This window comes from Apostichopus japonicus, chromosome 17 (assembly GCF_037975245.1).
Source record: "Apostichopus japonicus isolate 1M-3 chromosome 17, ASM3797524v1, whole genome shotgun sequence".
NCBI classification, from domain to species: domain Eukaryota; kingdom Metazoa; phylum Echinodermata; class Holothuroidea; order Aspidochirotida; family Stichopodidae; genus Apostichopus; species Apostichopus japonicus.
The window spans coordinates 13133513-13159881 of NC_092577.1; the positions used below are offsets into that span (position 1 = coordinate 13133513).

General features: G+C 38.6%; 2 protein-coding genes across 4 annotated transcripts in view; one reads left to right on the forward strand and one right to left on the reverse strand.

The window, feature by feature from the left end:
* The window catches only part of LOC139984949 (monocarboxylate transporter 12-like), a 256740-nt gene that overhangs the window by 15639 nt on the left and 214732 nt on the right, over positions 1 to 26369 (forward strand). The window contains exons 2-4 of one of the 3 annotated variants that reach the window (XM_071999106.1): positions 4311 to 4454; positions 6625 to 6741; positions 10555 to 11308. In XM_071999106.1, the coding sequence (XP_071855207.1) occupies positions 4311 to 4454; positions 6625 to 6741; positions 10555 to 10730 (437 nt within the window). In that variant the 3' untranslated portion in view covers positions 10731 to 11308. Of the gene's footprint in view, positions 1 to 4310; positions 4455 to 6624; positions 6742 to 10554; positions 11309 to 26369 lie in introns of those variants that run through there. The other 2 variants (XM_071999108.1, XM_071999104.1) reach the window with 2 other exon arrangements.
* LOC139984453 (NXPE family member 4-like) lies at positions 12585 to 21944 on the reverse strand. The gene is made up of 4 exons (XM_071998368.1): positions 21278 to 21944; positions 14847 to 15380; positions 14119 to 14246; positions 12585 to 13219 (listed from the first exon to the last, which is right to left on the reverse strand). The coding sequence occupies exons 1-4, from the start codon at positions 21440 to 21442 to the stop codon at positions 12772 to 12774; spliced, it is 1275 nt and encodes a 424-aa protein (XP_071854469.1). The 5' UTR covers positions 21443 to 21944; the 3' UTR covers positions 12585 to 12771.

The window sequence follows — 26369 nt, forward strand, 5'->3', positions numbered from 1 at the left end:
AATCTTCTTCCAAGTAATAACTTGATCGACGACGACGAAATTCTCGAAAAGCGTCGTCAAGTTTGTTGATGAAACTGTCCCGTCTTTCTAAAGTTTCAGAAGTTGCAACATGAATAATATATTAATAACATTAATATATCATGGAAACGTTATGCCGACGTTATTATAACACCATATTTAACGTAATAAAAACATATTTTAGAGGCTCTTTTAAAAATGTTATGATAACGTTTTGTGTCGGTACTCTGCTTCGTGTCTTCATTCACAATGTGGGGTTTATCTTCTGCCACGTGTAGACGCCAGCCGGCATTGTCAAAATCATACGGGACTTCTGAAAAACTTTGTTTGTCTTCCAAGATAACCACATAGAGGTGTGCTTCTTCAAGATCGATACGTCTTGAAAATTTCTCCTTTATAGGCTCATTCCCAACAAAACGATGACGTTAAATGACGCAATAGTCGCGTCCCAACTCGTCATCTACAAAAACGTGTTACGACTCGCCTGCGCATTGCTAAAAATAAACAATGACAACGTCGACAATTGAAAAAAAAGTCACACCATTGGAGGCTCCAACAACAGACGAAGACTCCTGGAGCGACGCCGAGAAAAAAAAAATCCCCTGAAAGAAAAAATAAGGGAGGCTCCCGAAAACGGCCCTCGAAAACATGGAACCGCGGGTGCGCCTCCCGATCAACGGGATCCTGTGGCGCCCGGAGACGGGAGGATTGACCCTGCACGATATATACTACTTTTGTATATTTCAAATTATCTGGCATAATTATAATATGTATTGGAGTTTCATAGAGTGGTATATTAAAAAATGTCCTGCAAATTAAAAGTGTTTGGGAGTTTCATAGACTTTGGCCATTGCGCAGACTGAGATCGAGTGAGTGAAAATCCAAACCAGAACGTGATGTTCCGTGTTTGTAAGCAAGATTACCGGTCAAACGGGGCATTACTCATCGCTTTCACTCTTTGCTGATGACATTCTATTATACCGTAGAATTGATAGTGATGCTGACCAGGCCCAGCTTCAATCTGATGTTGACCAAATCAGTGAATGGTGTACCATGAACATGATGTTCTCTCAATGCAACTAAGAGCAAGGTTATGCGTATTACCAGAAAAAAATATTATCAATCCTCGAGCTTATATGTGCTACATGATAGTCAATTACAGTCTGTTTCATGCTTTAAATATTTAGGGCTGGTTATATCCTGTAATCTATCCTGGGACGAGTACATTACCTCAGTGTGTTTCGCGTTCACTCAAACTAATGGGATTCTTGCGCTCTATCTCTGCTGGCCTAGGCCCTAAGGCCAGGCTTAATTTTTATAAGTCTCTTATCCTTCCAATCATAGAGTAAGGTGTCCCAGCTTGGGGTCTCCAAAACAAGGGTCAGACGGATAGACTGGAAAGCATTCAGAGACATGCTACAAGTTTTATTTTGGGGGTTAGGCACCGCGACGTGTCCTATACCCAGAGGCTTACATGTTTAGACTGGTATTCCATCTCTCATCGTGTCAACATTATTATTATTTCCTTTATTGTTAAATGCCTGTATCATAAATTTGATTGCGTGCAAGTTTCCTCTAATATCATTGTCAATTCCAGATACACTGACTCACTTCTGTTTCAACATATTTTTGCTAGGACAGAACTTCTAACATCTCACCCTATTAATGTGTTTCCCAGACTTTGGTCTGGCCTGGAAGAGGAAATTAGAGACACATAATTGTGTGCTTGTTTGCAATCATTCTTGCATGCAATTAAAACCCACTACCTTGACCACTCTATCACTGAGCAATAACCTTTTTTACATATTGTATACTGGATATTTGTATGTTTATATCTTTTGGTATTTTTAATACTTTTTTATTCTATTCTTACTGTTTAAATTTTTCCATTTGATTGAGCAATGCAGACCTTCGGGTTACGGGAAATTAGTTTCCTGTTGCTTGTCCTGATCCTCGTTCTGTTTGTACTAGTTTTTGTTGTTGTATATTTGATGTTATTGGATCAGACATGGGCGGCGATCATGGTGGGGGGACGGGGGACATGTCCCCCCCCCCCCCAATATTTTAGGTGGGGGATATATTATCTAATATCCCCCCAATATTTGGTGGCATAGTATTTTTTTAGCATAGTTTTTGTATTTTTTTATACGGGTATTGTGGGGCGTTACGTAGAATTACCTACAAAAGCAATGATCCACAGGAGATGCGATGAGGTCGAACATGATGTGTGACGGGTGACAATCTTGAAAAAAGGTTATGAATGAAAAAACTATTGGGAAAAACTTGGTTCTCAGGCAAAAGTGTACATCTGGTTGGTCATTTTCAAGCCCGGGAAGTGCCATTTCCGGTGATCTGGGGGGCTATCAAAACCAGAAATGTTCTTGTACGCTCTGCGCCAACCAATGGTGGCGCTCCGCTTTGATAGTTATTCGCCTGCATCCAAGCAAATGCCCCCCCCCCCCAATATTCGAAACAAATCGCAGCCTCTGGGATCAGAAATATAATGAAATGAAATGACTCGAAACCATGTGCGTGCAAAATTGTCTTGCTCTCGCATTATAGTGAAAACTAGACTACACTTTAAAGATGTTTCACTGGACACATCGCAGTGAGGGACAGAGATATATTGATAAATGGTGCAACGTCTTGTGAGAGCGTAAATGATACATGAATATACATAGCCCATTGTTGCACAGTTATGAACGTAAAGGTTAAATTCATCTGCCCGCGCATGCGTCTGATGAATATTTATTTCGGCCAAAACATTAATTTAACATAGAAGGGACGCGATTACTAAAATCAACATGAGATTTATATTTAACTTTAATATAGGTCTACATATATATTTCGGAGAAGCGCCTGAAATCTGGTTTAAACCTTTCGTTTTTCATAGATGTATCGTTAATTATAGAACAATTTCATAATTAAAAACCATATGTAACGAAGAAAATAAGTAGGTAACATTTAACATTAGCATGTCCTCGTTGACATGGATATGTTGCACTTAACTGTCAATACTCTGAAAACAATAGTAACATGTTATTTTTCGATGTCAGCATACCAGAATTAGACCTACATACTGTTGAATGCACTAGTGAAATTAAATTTGCTCAGGTTACCATGAAAAATGAGCTTTAGTGTCTGTTTCCATTTTTATAACGTACAATTATTTTTTCATTATTGTTCATATCTTATTACTACGCAAGTTATGTTATGAAACTGCATCTACGATATAAACCCGTCCAGGCAATATGTTTATAACTAACATACACAACAGAGGGCGTTATTTTTCAAAAGCCTCGTTAGACAATTTCTAAAAAAAAAACGTTGTTCCGTTTGAGTGATATCCTATAGTTTGAAACTTATTTCTGGGGATTTCACTTTGTAAAATGCCACTATATTTTGCACTCTCTCTGTATTTCTTTTTACATTTCCAAGTAAAAACTGTCGACCACATATTTCTTATCAAAGAAGAACATTCTGCCTACTTCCAGCTATTACACATGCATACATGGTTGTTTTGTAAGAGCTCCCTCTATTTACGAGTAACATACTGGATATAGACACACAGTAGGAAAGTATTGCCACTATAGTTTGCATTCTTTTTGTTTTACTTTTACTTTTTCAAAGGAAACTTCGACCACATCTTTCTTATCAAAGAAGAATATTCTGCATACTTCCAGCTATTACACATGCATTCATGGTTGCTTTGTAAGAGCTCCCTCTATTTACGAGTAACGTACTGGATACAGACACACAATAGGAAATTATTGCCACTATATAATTTGCATTCTTACTGTTTCCTTTTACTTTTTCAAAGGAAACTTCGACCACAGCTTTCTTATCAAAGAAGAATATTCTGCCTACTTCCAGCTATACACATACATTCATAGTTGCTTTGTAAGAGCGCCCTCTATTTACGAGTAACATACTATATACAGACACACAATAGGAAATTATTTCCACTATATTTTGCATTCTTTCTGTTTTTCTTTTTACATTTCCAAGAGAAACTGTCGACCACATCTTTCTTATCAAAGAAGAATATTCTGCCTACTTCCAGCTATTACACATGCATTCATGGTTGCTTTGTAAGAGCTCCCTCTATTTACGAACATACATAACATACATATATACGGATACAAACACACACACACAATGTGGTTTAGATGGTTACATTGATGTCACAAAATACGTTTTACGAATGAAAAGGGGAAAATATTCCTAATGATATCCAAGCTCCAAGTTTTCTTGAAAATATAACTTTTTTTCTTCTTCTTATTCTTCTTCAGCTGGAGTTGCTGGGTCTATTTTTAAAGGAGCCAGCAATCGTGTTCTTGGTGTGACTGGGGGCTTTCTATTTGGTCTCGGTTTTATTTGTGAAGGATTAATAGGGGAAAGTCTCTGGCAGCTTTCTGTATTTATGGGAATTACCGGTAAGAGGTGGGATTCAATTATATGGAGGGATGGATATTATTTCTTCGTGAGTTATTAAAACCGGGCACACCGATAGTTAAAGAAATGGGTAGGGGAGGGAAAGTAGAGAGGGATACAGAGAAGAGAAGAAGAGAAGAGAAGAGAAGGTTTACTTTTCTTGAATTAGAGATACAAAATTTGTCTGTGATATAAAATACGTACTGATCAAAAGTTTGTGTTCAGCAGATCAACACTTTAAAGTTTGATTTTATCTGTGTGATATATGACATAGCTGACAGTGGAGGTCAAAGTTCCATTTTGTGCAAAAAAAGTTTGTCGCAAAACTCCTCCCGAGCTAGTTGGGTATTCGCGTAGGCATGGGATGAAGTGCCTCCGAGTCTTTGACATCATCGGTTCACAGGCAGGAAGAGGTCAAAGGTCAACTAACCGAAAACATCATTTTGGTCATTAGACCATATACTAAAAAAATGAGCCAAAATGTGCCACAATATTCCAAAATGAGCGAAAATGTGTGTTACCTATACTTGCAAGTTAAATTAATAGGCAAATTCTGGTGACTGAACAAAATAGCTGGAAGTTTGTATTTAACGAAAGAACAGCTGTTTCATTGCTTGTTTTGCGCATGCCAAACGACAAACTAGCTGAAAGTGTGATGCCCTATAGAGTGTAATGAAATGTTTGAATGAATAGTTTGGATGAATGCTTAGAAACATTAACATAAATGGTCAAAGGTCATGGATTCAGCACACAAAAAACGGCCATGTACTTCAAAGTTGTTATCGTAAGTCCGGAATAATGACATGATACAGGTCATATGTACCCAACTTTTGTATTGAGATCCGCAAATCCATGAAATAGCTACTTGTTAGTTTTTTAACTGTTTCCAGTACCAACACACATGTGACTCGGTCATTACTGGTCTGGCTCACATCTATCACGTGATCAAAGTCTTTATAACCCTCCACGACCTTCTGCTTGTTAGCTGAGAGCTTCACCATCTTTTTCTCCTCCTTGGCACCCCTCCCCATCTCCTCGCTTTCCTTTGTCCTTTCCTCCCTCATTTTCTATTAATTAAAAGGTTTCAATATTTTCTAAGAATATCGCAAAGTATAGCGACAACTCAACAAACACCATCTTAGGCTACCGTTCTTCCCTCCCAATGAAAACAATTATTATACTATCCCAAAATATCAACCGTTGTATCCACGATTCCTTGTTGACCCTGAAGGAGTCCCTCCTATATTGGGGTCGAACAGGGCCTAACCTACATCGGATCGTACACTATTGACTCTGTTAATAGACTTACCATACAAGTATTTGCATCTTCGGGTGACATCGAGACGTAAAAAGAACTATTGTCAATTACCGTTATTAGTTGAATTTGGTAACAAGTTTCACTTATTTGAATGATTTACTTAATATTTTCTCCTTTCTTCATCTTCTTGTTTTCAGCTATTGGGGGCGGTCTTCTACATTTCGCGATGTTCATGGCGTATCTGGAACACTTCCAAGATAAGTTTTCGGTGGCTTTTTCCGCCAGGGAGTTGAATACTTACATTGGAGTATCCGCTATGCCACCGTTAATGGATTATTGTCGTTCATACTACGGCACACATAGTTCGTATTTACTTCTAGGAGCCATATCCTGGAACTGTATTGTCTGTGGAGTGCTGTTGAAACCTGTGATAGGTTTTGATGAACGCGGAGGTACTTTTCGAGACAAACCTTTATCCTTTATGATGAGATTGCGCGAATCCGTTGGCTGTATGCAAACGGATACAAGTGTCAACAACATGGGTTACAAACTCTTAGCAATATTTAGCCACTCCCCGGTGATGAATCATCCGAATTTTGCTATTTTCCTAGTTATCCATTCGATTTTTTATTATACTTTTACAGCTTGGGCATTGTATTTAGTCCCGTTTGGAACGTCTCTCGGTTATCCGTCCCATCAGGCAGTTTATCTTTCGACCGCTGGTGGCATCGGTGGGTTTTGTGGTAAATTACTCGCAATCATGATATTTCATGTGAACAAAATGACAATCATTTCAGGAGCACTTTTGCCTTCGTGCACAGTGTGCACTGGTTTAATCGTGTACATTGTAACTAGTAATTATAGCTTTCTGATCTTTGCATCCTTTATCTGTGGTTTTGGAATTGCCTACGCAGATTCGGCATTGAATGGAATGATACCGTCATACCTTTGTAATAATCATCTTCGACAAGGGTCGGCCATTAGTTATCTTTACGCTGGAATATTGATGCAATGCGGAGGATCATTGTCTGGTAAGTATATGAAGTATAGGAAGTGATAGAAGTCAGTACAAAACAGCGTCATTGAGAAATTCTAACTTCAGGACCATAGGTATCGACTAAAGCATAATCTGTTATTGAATAAAGTACGTTGTTACATAAATGTTTGTAAATATTTCTGGAAATAAAAGTGTTTCCCTTTATTTTATTTTTTCTTAATGTAATGCACCTTACTTGTTTATCAAGAACATGTTTGTTTGTTTAACGTTAAACCAGACTTACATAAACTATAACGCCCTTTCCCCCTCTAAACCCAAAAGACATGGATTCAGCGATTCCGGCCTTCATCAATGGTCTATATCAGGGGTGGGCAACCTACGGCGGCCCGCCACATGCGGCCCGCCAGTTATTATTTTTTTTTTTGCGGCCCGTGAGATGTCTCAAGGAAATGAAAAAAAAATCAATCTATTTGACATCATCACAAAGAAACGAGCTAGCTGCTTAGAATTTATCGACACTAATGATGCTGTCAGGTAGGCCTATTATCCCCATTAATTACCAACTGTACTGTATTGACAATATGCTTTTGTGAATACAGATTAAGTACACACACACCAATTGCTTGAAAGTCCTCGGAATCAAAGGTTTGAAATCAACAGCAGGTCGTTGGTTAGGTGCGGCCTAGTCAATTTGTTCACTCCTTATATCTGGCCCATTCATTCAAAAAGGTTGCCCACCCCTGGTCTATATGATAGAGATAACCGTTACGATTAACTTTCCAATAACTCACGACGCTCTCTTTTCACGATCGAGCTTTAATAAGACGGTTCTAAACGATGAAAATTCACTCTTATGAGAGTGTCCAGGAAGATCACCTTTCTTGATCCTAAGAATTCTACCAATTCCAATGAGTCAAATTATCCCACAAATTTAACTTCTAATAGATCGAAAACCACTGAGTTTCTATCTAAATGGAAACTCGTTGGCAAGGGCGGCGGAAGCACTTTTAATCTGGGGGGGGGGGGCACCAACGTCGAAGGGCACTTTGCAGAAATTCGATTGGACTGATGCAGCCTGATATGTAGTACCCTTTATAACTCTTATTGTATTATCTTATTTGCGTATACACATCACTCCATCAACTCCCCCCTCCCCCCCAAGTAAATAATGCATACTAGCACTGCAATATCTAATGTGCAAATTGGGAAATTGGAAAATCATTATAAAGTCCAAGTCCCTGCACACGCGATCGATACATGCATGAAAGCAAATGAAATATGTCAAAATACTGAAAGTAAAATAATTTTCTATGTGTTTTTCAATGGTTAAACTGATATTATTATGATCATTATTATTGTAAAGACTTTGCCAATAATTATAACCAATTTGGAAGGGTTATAACACGGCAAATGATTGTATGTTATTGGCATGCGATGTAATAACCAACGCATGCCTATATGATATGCACATTAACATGTTGAACGCGCGCGCAGCGCGAAAAATTTTGGTAATGTTTTTCGGGCAAGTCGTTACAGCACCCCCCCCCCCCCCCCCCCTCAAATCAAATTGGGCTCCTACGCCTGTGTATAGTAAACATTTAAAACTTCCCGAAATATTTCATTCGACGTGGGTTTCGCTTTGTAAACTCTTTATTTATTTAGAAATTTTTATGTAGAAAAAGGGCACATTTTTAACCTGAAGAAAAGTGGGGGGGCACGTGCCCCCTGTGCCCCCCGGTTCCGCCGCCCTTGCTCGTTGGTTATATAGGTAAACTTTTGCGTGAAACCTCTCTTTGATAAGATTGAAAACTACTCAGTCCTGAAAAATGGTGATCATCCCGGGCGATCTCATGTATTGCATTCTTACTCTTTGAAATGCAAAATATATCGTTGCAATACGAACACGGACTGCATATTTGATTGAATAGCTATAAGTTAACGATGTGAAAGGTATTGAAATAAACATCGAGGTTTATATACCATAACGTTAGACTAATATACCGATATACATAAAGGGGGGGGGGGCGGAAGGTTCAACCATTTTTTATTCATTTTATGTGTTAACCTTTTATGAATCAATCTTATAACTATTCATACATCTATAGCTGAATTGTTTTATCACATTCTATTTTCTGTTTGATATTTGATAGATCTCTAAACTACTTTTATTTTTAAATATTTGCTATTTAAAATGTTTGTTATTAAATGAATGAGGAAACAAGTGAAAATATGGAAAGGAACACACATTTTGAAGGGCGGTAGGACTAGTGTCTTTGATGTGCATGGTTTCAGGGGAAGGAGGAGCCCGAGGGGATCAAAACAAAACGTTGTAAGTAGTATATGTAGTGCTAATTCACCCCCCCCATCCCCTCGGGTGTCCACTCGGGGATACTTTTCGGGAGTCGTTTCGGGAGCCCTCGTTTGTTTAGTTTTGTTTTTGTTTTGTGGTTTAATTTTTAATTCTTCTTTCAATTTGTTTTTTAAAGCATGCTCCCGTTTTCATATGAGGTCGTCATCGACGTTGTTATCGTTGTGTACCATGTATTATGCATAACTAATATACTGTCTTGGAGATATCCAACAAAGGTTGTGGGATTCGATAAGACTCTTAAACAGATCAAAAGCACAATTCCGAAACGGCCCCCAAATAACAGACAACATGTAAATGTGTAGTTAATTAGTTAATTAAATCCATTGCTATCAAAGACAACAACGTCAATGACGACCTCGTGTGAAAATGGGTGCCCGCTTTAATAAAACTAATTAAAAACATAATTAAAAACAAATTAAAAACAAAACCGAGGCTCCCGAAAAGAGCCCCGCGTAATGACTCCCGAGTTCGCCCCGTTTGGACACCCGGAGGGTATGGGGGTGGGGGTAGAGTAGCACGATATATACTACTGTTGTATCTCAACACGGTCCCGTAAAAATTTCCCCTGTGTATGCCATGTGAATGTTTGCAGTATTTGGATGTTTTTCAACCAAAACGCACTTAACGTTATACTTCCAATTATTTGTTTATGAAGGGAAGGAGATAAAAAAATAAATAAAAATTGAGTAGCTTGTTTTTACCAAAATGAAAAACAAACAAAAAACAGAAGATACTGTTTAACGAAGGGTTTCTTAAATTTATATAAAGGTGCACTAATAAGGTGTGCAAAAACTGATAAGGTTGGGGTGGGTTGGGGTGGAAGCTCAAGGACTTGTCTCGTGTGCCTATATAGCTACGCCGCTCTGTCTATAAGCGTTAATTTGAAATCAGCGACTAACGTGTCTTTTAAAATCCATTCGTAAGAACTCTATGGTACTGCCCATGACAGTGGCGTAGGAAGGTACTTTTGAGTGGGGGGGGGGCTGAAGATCGATGGCCGGCCTGGGGGAGGGGTCTAAGGGGAGGGGGACAACCCCTCCCCTTTGGAATTTTTTGCATTTCCAGGTGGCCTCAGATGCAATTTGGTGCAATATAGCACACTTCAACACCCACTCCGTTTTGTAAACTTAATTTTGTATTTTCACCTGGCCTTAGATGCAATTTGGTGCTCCAAATGAGATTTTTTTCTCATTTGGAAATGAAAAAGGGGTTTTCTGACTTGCGAAGCGGGGGGGCGGAATGATACTTCCGCCCCTCCACATTTTTCACTGGGGGGCTGGCGCCCCCCCCCCCCCCAGCCCCCCCCCCGGTTCCTACGCCTTGGCCCATGATATATTGTAAGTATATTTAAGTATATTTCTAGCTAGACTGCTAAGACAGTCGGAAGCAGTCCACTCAGCTGTTGCGGGCATCTGTTTAATAAGGTTTTAAAAGGTTATTCTGATTAATAGACGTTTTGCTCGTTTGTTCTTTCAGGAGCCATTTTGGACTTTACGTCATCGTTCACCTGGCTGTTTTCTGCCATGATTGTTTCACATCTGTGCATAGGAGTATTGTCTGTGGTACTACAACTACGGCAGCCAGAGGGTTTCAACTGTAAAGACACTTCTACAGAGGAAATAGCATTGGAAGAGGGAAAGTTACCCTCATGACTCTTAAATAGGTTAAATGAAATATATATTTGCAAATAGTGTATATAGCACGCATAGGCCTATAAAATTGAACATGGCAGAAGTTATACAGCAAGCGCGCGCTGTATCTGCACTACCGCGCTAACACGATATATAGTGTGCGCAATATATTTATTTCGCCTCATTAGTTATAATGAAAGCGACCTTGCAGTGACGGTCCTCACAATATGGAGTGTCACCTAATGGAGTTTTCTAAAGCTGTCCGGTGGGTCGCCGGATTTTGCCACCGGATGTCGAAAATAGACAGTTTTAGTTGAAATCTTCCGAAGAAGACAGGTATTGTTTTTTCTTTATAAATCAATTCCATATAGTCCTAGCTAGTTTCATGCTTGCTGCGCATTGCTTTCTTGGGGAGGGAATGGGAGGTGGGGTCTGTAGATCCCGACTCAGTCCTTGTGGGATGTTCTGGCCAGTAGACCTAAAACTATGCGGGCACCACACCGTACAGCATGACAACATATTTGATCAGTTTGCTAAATATTAAATAACAAACGGTGACGGCCAAGTATTTAAACGGAGGAGAAGAGTGGCGGGGAACAAACTTCAAATATATATATATCTATATATATATATATATATATATATATATATATATATATATATATATATATATATATATATATATATATATATATATATTAACTTTATAACTTCTTATATCACATTCTGTTTTCTCTTTAATATTTGATACATTTTTCGACTCCTTTTTACAAATATTTGATATTCACACTGGTTTTAATTAATGGAATGCAAATGAAAAGTAAATTTGAATGATCGATGTGAGTAATAAACCGCCTCATGATTAACGGAACACACTGATAAATGCTAATGCCGAACAGCCTAGAAGTGATCGTTATCAACACTCAATGAAGCCCCCATCCTTTATGTTACAGAGAGGCAGAAGTCCTCGTATGCCGTACGCATCAAATAGGCTGGTACGAAAATCAACTTATTTCCCAGGTTCTATAATGGTAACTTCGTTGGACGTCATGCCCAGACAGATGTCGTTTATAACGCACAGTATCTAACCTATATGGATGTTGTCCTGATCTTAAGGCGTGCTGGGAGGGGGAATTTCATCGTTAATCGGGGGCTATGACTCAGTTGGAGATTTATATTAACATTCAGCTTGTGGAAAAATTAGATCCATAGCACGGGTGAAGAATATATATTAGCACAACCATTTAGAGCTACTTGTAGACCTAATTTATATGATTGGAATTATTATTATTTTGGGATGACCCCTAGATCTAGACAATCACGCGTACAGTACGTGCAGTTTACGTGGAAGCTGCTTGGCTACGCTTTCGATTGCTTCTAACGAGAAATTTAAGCAAATGCCGTTATAGTGTAATTGAACATACATTTTAACATCTTTTTTTCAACATTAATTTGAGAAAAAGGGGCAGAGAATAAAAAAATAAAAAAAATCTTCTTTGAAGTTTTGATCGTTCATTTGAATGATCGAATCTGCGTTATATTTTATATGCTAACTATAGATACTTTTACAAATGCAATGTCAAATTTGCAAGGAATTTCTTGACGATTGCATTGGATTATATTTCAAGAAAAGAAATCTGGAATTAATATTAGCTGAGTTAACTTTAGGCCAGACAAACATAAGTCAAAATTAAATTGATTAAATTATCAATGATTGGGTGTTCTGGATGCGTAAGATCAGGAAAGGGTTGGGCTCGTGTGATATCCCAGGCATTCAAATAACCGAGTGAAGCATCATCTCCGAAAACCTCTCTTAAAATCATCTCTTGTCTTTGCGTGTGCCAATCACTAGATACTAACATAATCCCTTGATTAACGTAATCCCTAGTATTTGTGCCTCTCACGATCAGTTTTAATCCAGGTAATCGCTTTCTCAAACGATTAATAGCCTCTTTAACACCTCTAAGTCGTTTTTCATAATAACTTTCTCCGGATATAGCAAAATGCGCCCAATAAGATAATAACAGTACTTCATTAGATCCTTCTCCTCCGGTTATGTTGTCTATTTCTTTGGCAGCGTAGTGGTTATCAATTCGCTTTGTTCCTCCGTTAGGAATTCCATGAAAATGAAAATAGAGAGTGAAATTCCCTCGTTTACACAGTAATTCGCGTTTTTTGTCGTCGCTAGGCGGTAGTGATTTTTTTCATAACATAACTTTTTCCCTCTCAAATTTAAATATAACTGTCGAGCCGTAGAATCTCCGTAAATGCGGAGCATTTTGTCGCTGAGACAATCACGTGTTTCCTTGTGAGTAAACTTTGCTATTTGACAGTTGAATGGGTGCCAAGTTTCCTCAAAGATGAATCCGTTTGGATGAGCAGTCGGTGGACCCGATGCTTTACAGTAAGGGAGACTTTCTATAGGAACATATCCAGGTGTTTGTCTTCGGCTGTCGACTTCATCGTTGACAAGGATTGGTCTAATGCCATGTTGAACAACTTTGCGTGTTCTGCAGACAAAATGGAATAACAATTCATTACAAGATGACTATGGAACGCCGAAAGGATCCAACATCCAATAATTATTATGATAGTATAGTGGGCATTTATTCATTAGCGTATTCATTCATTCATTCGTGCGTTCATCCATTCATTTATGTATTCGTGCATTCATTCAGTCAAGCATTGATTCATAATTTCTTTCATTCATTTATTTATTTATTTATTTATTAATTCATTCATTCTTTCGTTCATTCATTCATTCATTCATTCATTCATACATTCATTCATTCATTCATTCATTCATTCATCCATCCATCCATTGATTCATTCTTTCTTCATTCATTCATTCATGTATTGGTGCATTCATTCATTCAAGCATTGATTCATAATTTATTTCAGTCATTCATTCATTCATTCATTCATTCATTTATTTATTCATTCATTCATTCGTTCTTCATTCATGCATTCATCATTCCATCCATTAATTCATTAATTGATTCATTCTTTCTTCATTTATTCATTCATTTATTTATTGATGTCTTCACAACAGCAGTGCAAAGTAAAGAACACACCGTTTAAAAAAACGAAACAATTTTTATGTTATGAAGAGGAAGTCAATTGAAAACCTTGGTGGGCTTGACAAGAGCAGACTCCCTGAAAAAAAAAAACAGCAGTATGTGAAGAATGAAAACTTTCCTGAATAAGACGGAAGAAAGTACGAAGAAGGTGCGTAATGCCAAAAAGCACAACCTATCCCTACATATCCATCTTACGGCCTCCCTTCACCACCTCTCTCTCTCTCTTACTCCCTGCCCCTCCACAATACTAAATCTGAATGATACGCAGTGTAAGCTTAAGAGGTTTCTATGTAAAGTCTTGGTAAATGGGTTCTTTAATCCATACTTACACTTCAAGAATTTTCACCTCATCCCCTCTAATTTCAGACGTTAGATCAGATAATAATTTAATTTTATCTTGGTGGAAGGCTACCCAGTGTCTGCACGTTAAGTTCTTATCTTTCGGAACATTGCAGTAAAAGGGTGCCCCCAATGAAAAAGTTGAGGGGGCAAATGCATGATAAGCCCCCCCCCCCCCAATATTTACCAAGGCTCCGAAACGTGCATCTGCCCATTTTTCAATGCATACTTGTCGATCTGTCCGATGCACACGTATACTATATAGGTGTTATAACTTTAGTAAATGCTGGGGGGACCCTCGGCCCGTCCCTTGGCTATAGACCACATTGTCACCCCAACCGCGTCTTCACGCCCCGTGAAAAGTGGAAGCAATGAGTGTGAGTACCGGTAAGCGCAACACAACTTCGTCTTAGGCCAATGACTTGCCTCATTTCAGCCAGTTCTCCAACATCCCCTTACTACACTCAAAAAACGTCTACACTACGAGTAAGAGCTACTCTCTTTAAACACCATCGAATATACAAATTACAATGTTTTTACAAATTTTTACGTGCAATCTGAGAAATTGCAGGCTTGAGACCCATATTTTAGGGCTAGGTATTCGCAGCCTAAAACACTCGGGAAGTGCACCGCTTAGATAGTCTCCACACATTAGCCCCCCTCCCCCAATAATTTTCCCGTTCCGCCGCGCCTGTATCAAGTATACATTTAAACAAACCTTTGGAGGTCTCTCAGAGCAATCGACATTTTCTGCCCGCTTCACCCCAGCATCATCTACCATCTCAAACTCTCCCACGTAATTATTGGCATAAGATCGTTGACCGTCTAAAGAAGGGCTGAACAATGGGATCGCCTCCGCTGGGTGAACCAGTAATACCTCGATGTTCATCAAACCTTCCCACAGCAAAGGGAATGACGCCATATAAGTACCGTTGCGGTAATCGACGAATTTATCAGCGATAACCGCCGCATAAGGAACGCTCGAGAAGAGCTTTATCCTGAAGAAGTCTTCACCGTATAACTTTGGTCGGTTAAGATTATCCATGGCTTCGATTCGGATGAAAATTCTGTCACATAAACTATATCGCAGTTTGGGATTTATAAGAGTAACTTTGGTAAAGTTAGGACTGGTAACATTGTCGAAGGGAAGCGTTTTCATCGGCACTCGGTTTGTAGATCTGATTGGCTCAAAGTTAACCCTGCCAGTGACGTCATGTGAACATGCAACAGGATGATGGGCCTTGGGTTCAAACTTGTAGAGAGAAACAAAGATAAGAAATAGTAATTAATAACTGAAATGTTATAAGCGCAAAGAATTATGACATATTGTAGAACAAACAATGTTGACTGGTTTTAATAAATAAAATGATATGAAATGTCAGTCATCAGCTTCATTATTACGTCATCACGACAATTTGAGGCAAATTTGACATGATAATGTGAGATATCAAAAACGGAATACAACGTGTAATTTTACAAATTTGGAAATCTGATATCACCAACTTGAAATAAATCGTCATAGAACCAAGGTGATTACTTTTACTTAAGAGACGGGAGCCAGTGGGCCATTCGTCCACTCCGCCTCCCCATATCTCACCTCCCATCGTCAGTGGAATAGATCCGTCGAGGGATTTTTAAATTCACCAGAGGAAGAATTATATAATTACTATACGGGTGTATCCCCCCCCCCCTCCCCCTTCCACATTCCCTCCTATTCAGCATCCACCCCTGTAACTCGCCAGGGTATTTATTATTAGTATTATTATTATTATTAATTCCATTATTATTAATTCCATGTAAAAATATGACTCAGATTGCAATATGTGACGTTTAAACTTTTATTCTGTGAGAGGATCCTTAGACCCACCTACACTGGAGTCGGCCTCATTGACCCCAGGGCCATCCTCTCCTTAATAAATCCTTGCTTCGCCGCTGGCCCTTCAGAGGAAATTTAACCCCCAGAATACCGAAACAAACTTCTACCCTCTACCACCGGGATCCGAATCCGGGCCTCCCGCTTTATATGCAGACACCCTAACCAACTCGGCCATGGACACTGAATGTATGTCCAGAGGTTGGAAGCCAGTAATGAAGGTCGTTTTTCCACTGCAAGTTGTTAACCAACGATTATAACATTGTATCGTTGTACATTCTTTATGTCGAGGAAACAAAGAGGAGATTGGCGGATCGTGAACATCTCTCTGGTTTTCCTCAAGAAAACGGGCACTATACCTTTTCTTCTTACAGTTGTTTACTTTGGTAGCACGAAGTTGGTATGTAATGCAGCTGCAGTTATAGATGCAAAGAAGTGCTAAGTTACGCTAACTTATATTGTCATTGATCTTGGTTGCAGCGATTGAAGGCTTATAGTTTTGTCTGAGGCCAAGTACCTCGAACACGACTTTAAAACTTAGCTCCGTGGTCATTGGTACTTGTCACACTCACAAACCTAAGTGTGGACAATTCAAACAATCCCAAAATGGGGCACTTCAATGCAACACATCTACATGTTCACTTTTTTTTTGGGGGGGGGGGGCTTCCCCTATAGGGTGCAGCCACAAACAGGCGAACGCAACTATATTTACAAGTAACTTGCAAGTCCCCATGCAGTATACACTTGGATCAAGAGAGGCAATGGAGAAAAAGGACACAACGTAATGATCTGGCCAGGACTCGAACCTGCAAACATTTGATCACAAGTCCACTGCCTTAACCACTTGACCGCAACGCTCTCACTACAGTGTGATAAAAAAAAAACAAGTGCAGCAACGCTGCAGAAGCCCAGCTAAGCTTTTGTTTGAGAAATTTGTTTTGATTGGCATTATTTCTGAGCAGCTTATCCGTTCGCTTGTGGTAAATATAGAACATTAAGCGGGAAAACGGTGGCATTGCCTTTGTCTCCTTCTAAGCAGAGCAACCTACTTTGTTACAATGTTTGAAAGTTCTAAACATTTATTTTGGAAAACATATACATACAGATAAATGTATTTCTTTTTATTAAAATAGACAATGTTAAAAGTTGAAATAACTTTGAATTTCAAAAGACATAAGATGTGTTCTTGAAATACTAAAAAGTACGGAGCTGCCTTTGTAGTATCTTTAAACCAGAATTCAAACCTGTACTGAGATTTGAGCAATGACGTCATCGTAACAGGGTATGAGGCAATGTTATCCTTTGAAATATCATGAAAACGTTTTGTAACATTTGCCGAAATGGACTTATTTTCAACGATACTCTTTGAGAAAGGTCACCCCCATGAAAGAACTTGGGCACGAAAACCAAACTACCGAACGACTGGTCCGCTCTCAACCCCAGTCCCCTTGCATCGGGACTGTGACTGTGTGATCATCGTCGGATGTGTTTCACCATTCCACTCAAAAGGATACTACACATGATCTTAGCCAAAAGGCTGAGAAGGTTGTTAACTTAGCTCATTGTTATTCCCCGAAAAATTTCCTGATGTTATCGTATTCCGTGAAATTTCCTTCAAAGTGGAAATACACACGAACATATTTATGCCATAGATTGTTGTACTTATTACCAGGGATAAACTATATGCCCCATTGCAAAACAAAGCACCGACAGTATATGCACTTCGGTAGTTTTCATTCATGGAATAATAGAACGAAAACGTAAAAAAAAGTATTCCTCTGCTAAGCTGATAAAATGTTGTGGATACCACGTTTCACTTGTGCTGACCCAAAATTGCTCACGAAAATTGCACCCATACAAGAATTGAACGACTTGCAACTTGTTGACAATTGACGTACCACAGAGAAACGTTAAAGAACGAAAATCTGAATCGGCTCCAAAATACTATAGGTCATTCTCACATGTCATATCCCACACACAAACTGTCGAAAAGTTCAAATTGCAAATCTGACATCGGACTAGATAGCATGCCTGAATAACAAGTAAATATTTCAATGACGTGCACAAATGGGGAGAGGGCGGGTGGGGATCTTGGCCCCCACTTTCGTGGCTAGTCGGGGGAAATCACTCAGTCGGGATATGGCTCACTTAGTGGATAACCATTTATCTAAACTGTAAGAAACGACCGTAAATTTGACGGTATTTTACCGTGCTTTTCTATTTCTACAGCAGCGTACTGTAAGTTGAGTTTACAGTAATTTACTGTCGTTTCTTGCCAATTATGAAATGTCAGGAATAGATTCAGAAACCTACAGTGGGCCTACATCATTACTGTATTTTGGACTCGACTTGACTCCCACAATGCATTGCATAATACGTGGCAACTGGTACGGTGCTGGTGCACTGATCTCTACACTAACAGTGTGCTGGTGGTCATGCAGTTAGGGGAGAAGTTCAACTGAATAATTTGCTTGTTGCCGTTTGTTAACGCGCCTCAGACCTACCTACGTACATTGTTGGTAGTCATTGAATGTTAACAGTTGTAAGGATCGTTAATATGTAAAATAAATTGACTGGCATTATCTGTAATTCTAAAAAATATATGGTTCATAACGGCGGTTGCTCGGTAGGCCTACATGACAACGGAACTAACGTAACGTAGGCTAGGCCTAATACAGACAACGCTAGGCTTACGGGTACACTGTGGTAGAACTTGGAAGTTAGTCACAAGTAGGCCTACGCGCTGGCCCTATGCCTATGTTATGGTACTCGGATCGATTCTATGATAGGCTACTAGCTTTTTTGATAAGTTATTAGCCCTGTAGCCCAGTTTGTATAAATACCATTCTTTATTTCAATACCTTAATTAGAAGCTGTTTTGCGTGAAGACAAACATTACAATAAAGGTAATATGTGAAATCAACTTTTAGAAGTTTTTGTCTCTTTTTTTCTTATCTTTTTTTGAGTCAGTTTTTGTTTTCTTAATAAACCACATGTTGTTAGCAACCTTGTTTGAAAGGCAAGAAATTGCGTATTAATAGCTCTCAGCTGCAGATGGGAATTTTTCCTGTTAGGGTTTGATTGGATTGGTACTTTCTTCATGGAAAACTCGTATCGGTTATAAAGTGATAGTTAATAGCAGAGAACTACTGTTTTCCCCATATAGTTTACAGTAGCAAACAATTTTATATTAATCATTTACAGTAAAATACTGTTTCCTACAATAATCGATTTACAGTAATTGATTTTATTACTGCATCATTTTACAGTAATGTACTGTTTTCTACAATTATAATTATTCTACAGTAATTGATTTTTTTTACTCTAACATTTTACAGTATAGTACTGTAGATATATTTTACAGCAAGAGGTTTTTTACCGTAAAATTTACAGTAAATTACTGGCAACTCTGCTGCCAGTAATTTACTGTAAAATTTACAGGTAATTGTTTACAGTGTACGTAGTCTGTCTCCCTGGCCAATTTTACATAGTAATTGATAGCACCAGTTTGCATCTAGCTAGTTTTTCCCTGTGTAAAATATTACCAAGGGGACACCCCCTCCCATTAGACCGTCCCCCATATTAGTCAGGGGAATCCCAAGTCTGCCCCTTCCCTACATACACACACCAAGAAATCCTACGCACGCCACTCCAGTATTTGACTTAATCAAGTCTCATACGCGGTGGAATTATTTCCCAAAATGACGGGAAAATTGAGATGAAAGATATTTTGCTAATAATAATATACTAAAAATATTTGATTTTTATAAAGCGCTTTAGCGATAGGTTTCAAAGCGCTTTACATACGTTATATTACCCCTAATCAATGATAACCTGTCCCAGAGACAATCCCTTTAGTCGGTTGAAGTTATATACTGCGCCCAGTGACAAGTTACCTCACAGGCAGTATCCATTTAACCCCTGGGTGAAGAGAGGCAAGTGAGATAATATATATATATATATATATATATATATATATATATATATATATATATATATATATATATATATATATATATATATATATTTATATCTATAGTTGAAAACGTAATGAGTTGGAAAATTAAGAACAGTGCGGACACCCTAACCAACTAGGCTATGGACGCTGATTGTATGTCCAGAGGTTTGAAACCGCGGTAAGAAGGTCGTAATTCCACTATATGCCTATGTCACCTGTATTGAGCAATACTAGTTCTGTTTTTGGTGACATATTTGCCTTTCTCTACAGATCAAACATGATTCTAACCAACTCGAAGTCATTTGTGATTCCTATGGCCGGATATCGAAAGAGATACTTTAAACAGACTATTGTTAATGAAATGGAGGTAAACGACACAGGCAAATAATATATATATATATATATATATATATATATATATATATATATATATATATATATATATATATATATATATATATATAGCCTATATATAGCCTATATATAGCCCATATATATATATAATAAATATATATATATATAATAAATAAAGATCAACACACCAGAAAAATTCCACTTCACGACCGGTTTCGTCATTTTTTGGGACTCATCAGGCGAAGGTAGGAATCGAACCCCGGATCTTGTGTCACAGACCGAAGTCCGCACTACTCGACCACAGTGATTCTACTGGTATGTGAATGCGTATAAACTTGCTATATATAACTGTTGATGAGGGCGTATAACCCAAGTGATATGATTGTACAGAGTGAACCCCTGGTGCTTTGAATCTGACAATTTACCCAGAATTACCCCTTATTATAGGCATGCCAAGCCGTAAATAAGAAATGAAAGTGTAGCAATGGTGTCACAGATATATAGTAAATAAATAAAGATCATCACACCAGAAAAATTCCACTTCACGACCAGCTTCATCCCTTTAAAGGACTCATCAGGCGAAGGTAGGAATCTAACCCCGTATCTTGTGTCACAGACCGAAGTCCGCACCACTCGACCTACAGTGATTTTACTGGTATGTGAATGCGTATAAACTGGCTATGTATATATAACTGTCAATGAGGGCGCATTACCCAAGTGTTATGATTGTACAGAGTGCACCCCTGGTGCTTTTAATCTGACAATTTACACAGAATTACCACTTATTATAGGCAAGCCAAGCCGTAAATAAGAAATGAAAGTGTAGCTATATATCTCTGTCATACCACTTGCTACACATTTATTTCTTATAAATATATATATATATATATATATAAAAAATATATTTATTCTTCTCATATATTTTAGTAGTTTTGTTGAAGCGATTTTGTAAAAAAAAACTTACCGTATATGCGGATGCGATTTTAGGTGGTTGGAGCACAGTGGCTGCTGTGCTGTTCGTGTCAAAAAGAGCAATTCCATGGGAAAGTTCATTGTAACAAAATTTCAGCAAGAAAACGCAGACTACAATCAACCCAAAAACTGTTGAATGCGTCTTACGAATGTTCATATTGGCAATCCAAAGGTTGGTGTTCACAGTTAATTGTATATAACGACCTGGCTTGACGTATCACACCAAGTGCACAATTAATCATACATAACACGATCGAGCTATACACAAATAACATGGCGTTGACATGTTTCGTGATAAAATAGATATTTGACAGGAAAACCAGTCCGAATTAGAGTCTAATGCACAATGGGGCGTAATTTCCGTCTATTCAGCTCCGAGTCGTTTAGGACCTTGACAGTGCCATACATAGACCATGGAGCAGGAAATAAGAACCCTATATGGTGTAGACAAAGTTTGACCAAGTGACGCACAGGCGCTATGTTGTTACCTTATACAAATCGCTTGCTCTAAACATAGCATCCCACGTGTCTCTCGCGCTGCACTTATGGTAAGAGTGAACCTTGCACGGAAAGGATCGGTTGTCTATAAGTACAACCTCGAATAGTCTGTTGAGGATGTGATAATGGAATCTATGAGCAAAATCATAAGAATAGTTTGGACTTGCGACAAGTCTGTATACACCATTGGCATCATTTTTGTAACTAAGCTCACACCCTCTGTATTTTATGTTTTTAACAAGAGGTTTTCCTTACTTATTATCGCTGGCGGTGCAGAGATGCTTCAGTTCAGGAGGGGGAAGTGTGTGTGTGGGGGGGGGGGAGGTGGAGATAAGGGGAAGGGTATTGTTTATGAAACCTGTCATGATAATCTAGTTTTAGCATTAGCGCCGATTATGTCTTAAAAGACTGATGGAAAGGCTACAGCTCAAGTAACTGTGTCAAATTTAGACCTACTGTAGTGTGAGGTTGGCAATATGGATTTTTCTGTTACTGCATGTGTGGGGAATCACTGTTCGTCATTCATCCAAAAAGAATTTACTTCTCTTAGTAGGCCATCTCTGAGCTGGATAGAGAATGGGAAGATAAAATCCATGCCTTAAATCATGATAGATGGGGGAAAATATTTATCCAGGAGTTTTCTTGGCGCGGAGGAAGGGAGTGATGATGTCCATTAGTAGGAACCTACGTGCCACTCTTCACCCTATAGGAGACGTACATTACCCCTTTTTTGTACCTGATTGGAATATTACATGTATACAGTTATTGTAAAACAGCAATCTTGTTTACAACCGCATTGGCCGAACTCTCTATAAATATTGGTATGTACATATTTCTGTGAGGTAGCGTTGATTTTCAAGGGCGACCGGCGGAGTTGATTGGTGCTAATTAGTACACCTTCATTGTTAAGTTTATGATAAATGTGCCGCATCATAATTGAAGGAAATCCCTGCCGCATATGACTTAATATATTAATAATCATAATAATAATAATAATCAGTTATTTTTACGACGCTTAAGCGACCGCAAGGGCTTATGGATTACAACTTATACGTCGGGTGGCTTCCAATTCAATATTTTTTAAACTCAAATTTGGAATCTTTTCAATTCAGAAAGTCATTTCAGATGGGAAAACTGTAGATTGCTCTTGGGTGAAAAACCCACCTAACTATATGACCCGGCAGGGTATCGAGCCCGTAACCTCCCGATTGCTTCAAATGCCACCGCCTTTACCCACTCGGACACTCGGAAGTATTCCAAAGATGTATACGTGAGAGCTATACGTTTAATTTTAAAACCCTGGCTAATTGTTTAGTATAGTGCAAGAACCTTAACATTATAACCACAACGAGTATGTTGCTATTACTCCAAATCGGATATGGGAACCAGCTAACCGTAAATGCCAAGTACATACAACAGGCGTATATCCTTCCCGTATTAGTTCTCCTAATTGGTATTTATGGTTAAAACTGTAAGACAATATAAATGACACATTATAATACTAAGAACTCACAAAACTAATCACTAAATTAAGTACAATTGTACTCAGAGCTGAGACTACATGTTATATACTGTAACAATGCACCCTGTTATGATGCATAAAGAATAGCTATGACTATAAGTTTAAGTATATGATATAGAATAAATGCGGTTAAATCCTACTAACCCGACAATAGAAGAATGTAAATAGTGAGGATTACTCCATGTTTCTTTGTTTCAAATAACCATTATAACAAAAGATCACTAATTATATAACAACATTTGACGTCAACACATTTTGGTGAAAATGTGAACTTGAAACAAACAATTAGTATGAAGTCATACACATACACTAATAAATATTGTTTGATGTTTTTGTTTCATATTATAATTACATGTTGACATTTTTTTCTACTTTCCAAACATCGGATGTATCTCAGTAGGAATATAGGACACAATCTTTTAGTGTATAAACAAATTCATACACGCGAGTTCCACTACAAGGACATCAGGCTCCACTTTCTCTGAGAACAACGGTATACGAGTCCTGATTATCGGATAACAGTGTACGGACTTGACATTGAATACCGACATTGAATTCCGACATTGAATACCGACATTGAATACCGACATTGAATACCGACATTGAATACCGACATTGAATACCGGCATTGAATACCGACATTGAATACCGGCATTGAATACCGACATTGAATACCGACATTGAATACCGACATTGAATACCGACATTGAATACCGACATTGAATATCGACATTGAATACCAACATTTAATATCGATATTGAATACCGGTTGAGTACAGACTAGTGTACAGTACTACACATTTATAATACACTACCGGTATACCGTGAGACCGTCATTGGTATAATAATAACCTTATCACTTCCCTTAAGGTAGAGATTCCCTAACTGGGTGCATGAACCCCCTGGGGGTGCATGAGTCCATCCCAGGGGTTTCATGAGACGTTTCTGAAAGTCAAAACTACAGTACTTTTTGTTCAACTAAAATCTGATATATCATATCATTTAGTAATGTACAAAAGTCGTACCTATCGACAATCTCTTTTCGCGTTCCATACGCATATGTACCGTGCATGTGATAAATAACTGAATTATGAAACAGACACAGGCCGCATGACTTTGAAGAAGTTGTTGTACGCATGACAGTACGTCGTGAAGATAAAGAGCTGAGAAAGCAACTGAAAGGTTGGCCAATGTAGTAATTATTATTTTGGAAATTCCATATGACCTCCATTTTGCCCTACACGAAGCAAAGTTAGCATAAATTCATGCTTGAAAATTGTTGTTGAGCGACAATAATGACTCAGATCGTGTCTCGAAAAGTTGGGGGTTCGTGGACAACTCTGACATCTACACTTTGAATGATCCAACAATAGTGGCGTGACTATAGGCTGGTGCGGCCAGGGAGTCCTCCTGGGCCCCTGGGCCCAGGGGGACCGGTCACAAACTGTCTAGAAATAACTACCCATCTGCATGATGGAGCTGGTCACCGGCCGTAGTAGGACAAAATAGGGATTCAAGCGGAATCCTGTCCACAAACAGAGAAAGTCCGAGAGCGCCACATCCGGGCGTCTAGACGTGTCAAATATTAATTGGGTCTTATCATTCCAACACTGCACTGGGCCCTGCTGCTCCTCGCTAGCCCACTGTCCAACAGGATATAAGAATCCTATAATGACGTCATACATTGAAGCGATCATCTGCAATCTCATGGAAGCCTAATGTGAAGCGTGATGGTACGGTAGACTTAATGGTCCATCAGGATATGAAAGATTGAACTAAAAGAAAAGATAACATCTTCTTTTTTTTTCATTTCTTACTTCAACTCATAAACTGGCACTTCCAAAGGTATACAATTATATCGTCGGTTACACAAACAGGATGGTCCAAACATAAGGAAAAAGTAAAGGAAAAATATGTAGTCAATGCAGTAATGTAATAATATGGTAGCTATATCATTACGATAGAAGGCGTACAACGAACCTAAATTAAGGCCAATTCACGAATCTGCAGGCTCCATGCCGTAGGCAAAGGACTCCTACAACGTCGTAGGTCTATTCTGACTGGGGATGATGGCCCAGCTCATTATGTGGCTCCTTAGTAAAACAAACAAAAAACGATTTAGTAATTGTGTTAAAGTTTGACAGAAAAAAAACATACTAAAAAAAATTATAAGTAGCGAGACAATTTTAACATTCCTCATTATATTTTGTTTTCCCGATTTCAATCAATGTCACTAGAATTGAAAATGTTAATATAATGAAAATGGGCTAAAATTATAATTTTACAATCGCAGAAAGGGACCCTCATATGCCCTATTTCAAAGGCGTGAACAAAATTAGTAGAAGAGGAGAACCTCCCCCCACCCCCCTCCCTTCATCCACCTATCGTCAGTAAGGGAAATGGTTTAGTCGGGCCCATTTAACAATCAGTGGGGGAAGAATTAGAAATCTGCTACGGGGGTGTACTCCTCTTTCCAACATCACACAAAAAAAACACGAGTATTTATTAGAGCAAACTTCCGTTTCAAGCAAATTCCAGATTAATTATAATCCAAGAAAGAACCCCTATGACATTTACTTTTTCGTTAAGTCTTTTTTCTTCTAGGGGAGGACCCAGCTCAGATATATGAGTCGTCTTCAGTGAGCTGTAGAGCCGCACAGCCGCCTTTATATGAAATCCATTTGTCACCTCGTGGCTCTTCTATGTCAACCCCCCCCCCCCCCCCCTAACAAGTTTAGATTTCGTGTCTTACAGTGGCATGTAAGGGGAAGCAGAAATTTTGGTAAAATGGAGGGTAGTTCGATGCAAAATAGTGCTTTTTATGGTCCAGAACGTGTATCTGCACCATAGAAATTGAACTTGGAAGAATGCTGACACAGTGTATCACCGTGTGTTTAAGCAGTGAATCCTTGAAAAGTGAGGGCGCTTTGCGTTGTACGGCAAAAAGCCGGATCATTTGTACTTCTTTATACATACATTGTGCATTCGACTTTGAAACTGAGTTTGATTTTACCCGCTTATTTGAAACACTATGTGTAATTTGCACAACTGAGACATGCATGGC